This window comes from Chaetura pelagica, unplaced genomic scaffold, assembly GCF_000747805.2.
Source record: "Chaetura pelagica isolate M959 unplaced genomic scaffold, ChaPel_1.0 scaffold1094, whole genome shotgun sequence".
Classification (NCBI taxonomy): Eukaryota; Metazoa; Chordata; class Aves; order Apodiformes; family Apodidae; genus Chaetura; species Chaetura pelagica.
The window spans coordinates 37,633-38,319 of record NW_009953108.1 but is presented as its reverse complement, the minus strand read 5'-3'; the positions used below and the strand labels follow the sequence as shown (position 1 = coordinate 38,319).

At 64.0% G+C, this 687-nt stretch overlaps 1 protein-coding gene across 1 annotated transcript in view; it reads right to left on the bottom strand.

Annotated features, from left to right (window-relative positions):
- Window positions 1–70: 70 nt before the first annotated feature.
- GATSL3 (GATS protein-like 3) overlaps window positions 71–687 on the bottom strand; it is a 1,484-nt gene continuing 867 nt past the window's right edge. The window contains exon 4 of the mRNA XM_009997283.1: window positions 71–219. Coding sequence (XP_009995585.1) covers window positions 71–219 — 149 coding nt within the window. The remainder of the gene's footprint in view (window positions 220–687) is intronic.

Genomic DNA, 687 nt, shown 5'->3' with positions numbered 1-687 from the left:
GGTGAGTGGTGAGTGTGACTCCCCCAGCCTTGGGGACAGGCAGACAGATGGACAGATGGACAGACAGCACCTACCGCTTCTGGGTCTCGGCGTCCATCACGATGGAGATGTAGCCCTCGATGAGGGAGAAGGCGAAGAAGGTGATGGAGTCGAGGTCCTGGCTGCAGGCACCAGCCTCCCTGGGGGGGCTGCGGGGGGGGCAGAGCAGCAAGGGGAGGGGTCACAACCCGCACCGTGGGGAAGAGAAGGGCTGGGTGGTGGTACCGTGTTGGGATGTGGCAGGGGGTGCCACCCCTGGGGTCTGCAGCTCCCAGGGTGGGGGAAAGAAGATGCCAGGCACACTCAGAACAGGGTGACACTAGGCTGGGGACACTCCTGAAGCACCACAGTGCCTCTGGAGTGGGACAGTCCCACCAGAAGGGACAACACCCTGGCCAGGGGCACAGTGGCACCGCAGTGCTGCTCCCACCAGCTCCCTGCCACCCCCTCTCCTGTTCTGCTACCCCCTCCTGGGCTTTTCTGCAATGCAGGGGTGGGTCACCTTGAAGTCCCCTGGGTCACCTGAGGGGTCCTCCCACGGTGGCAGGAGGACCCCCAAGCACCCTGGTGGGTGCAGCCCCCCCCCTCCCCCAGCACGCTCGGGTGGGCAAAACCAGTTTGCGAAACACACTTGGAGATTGAAAAACA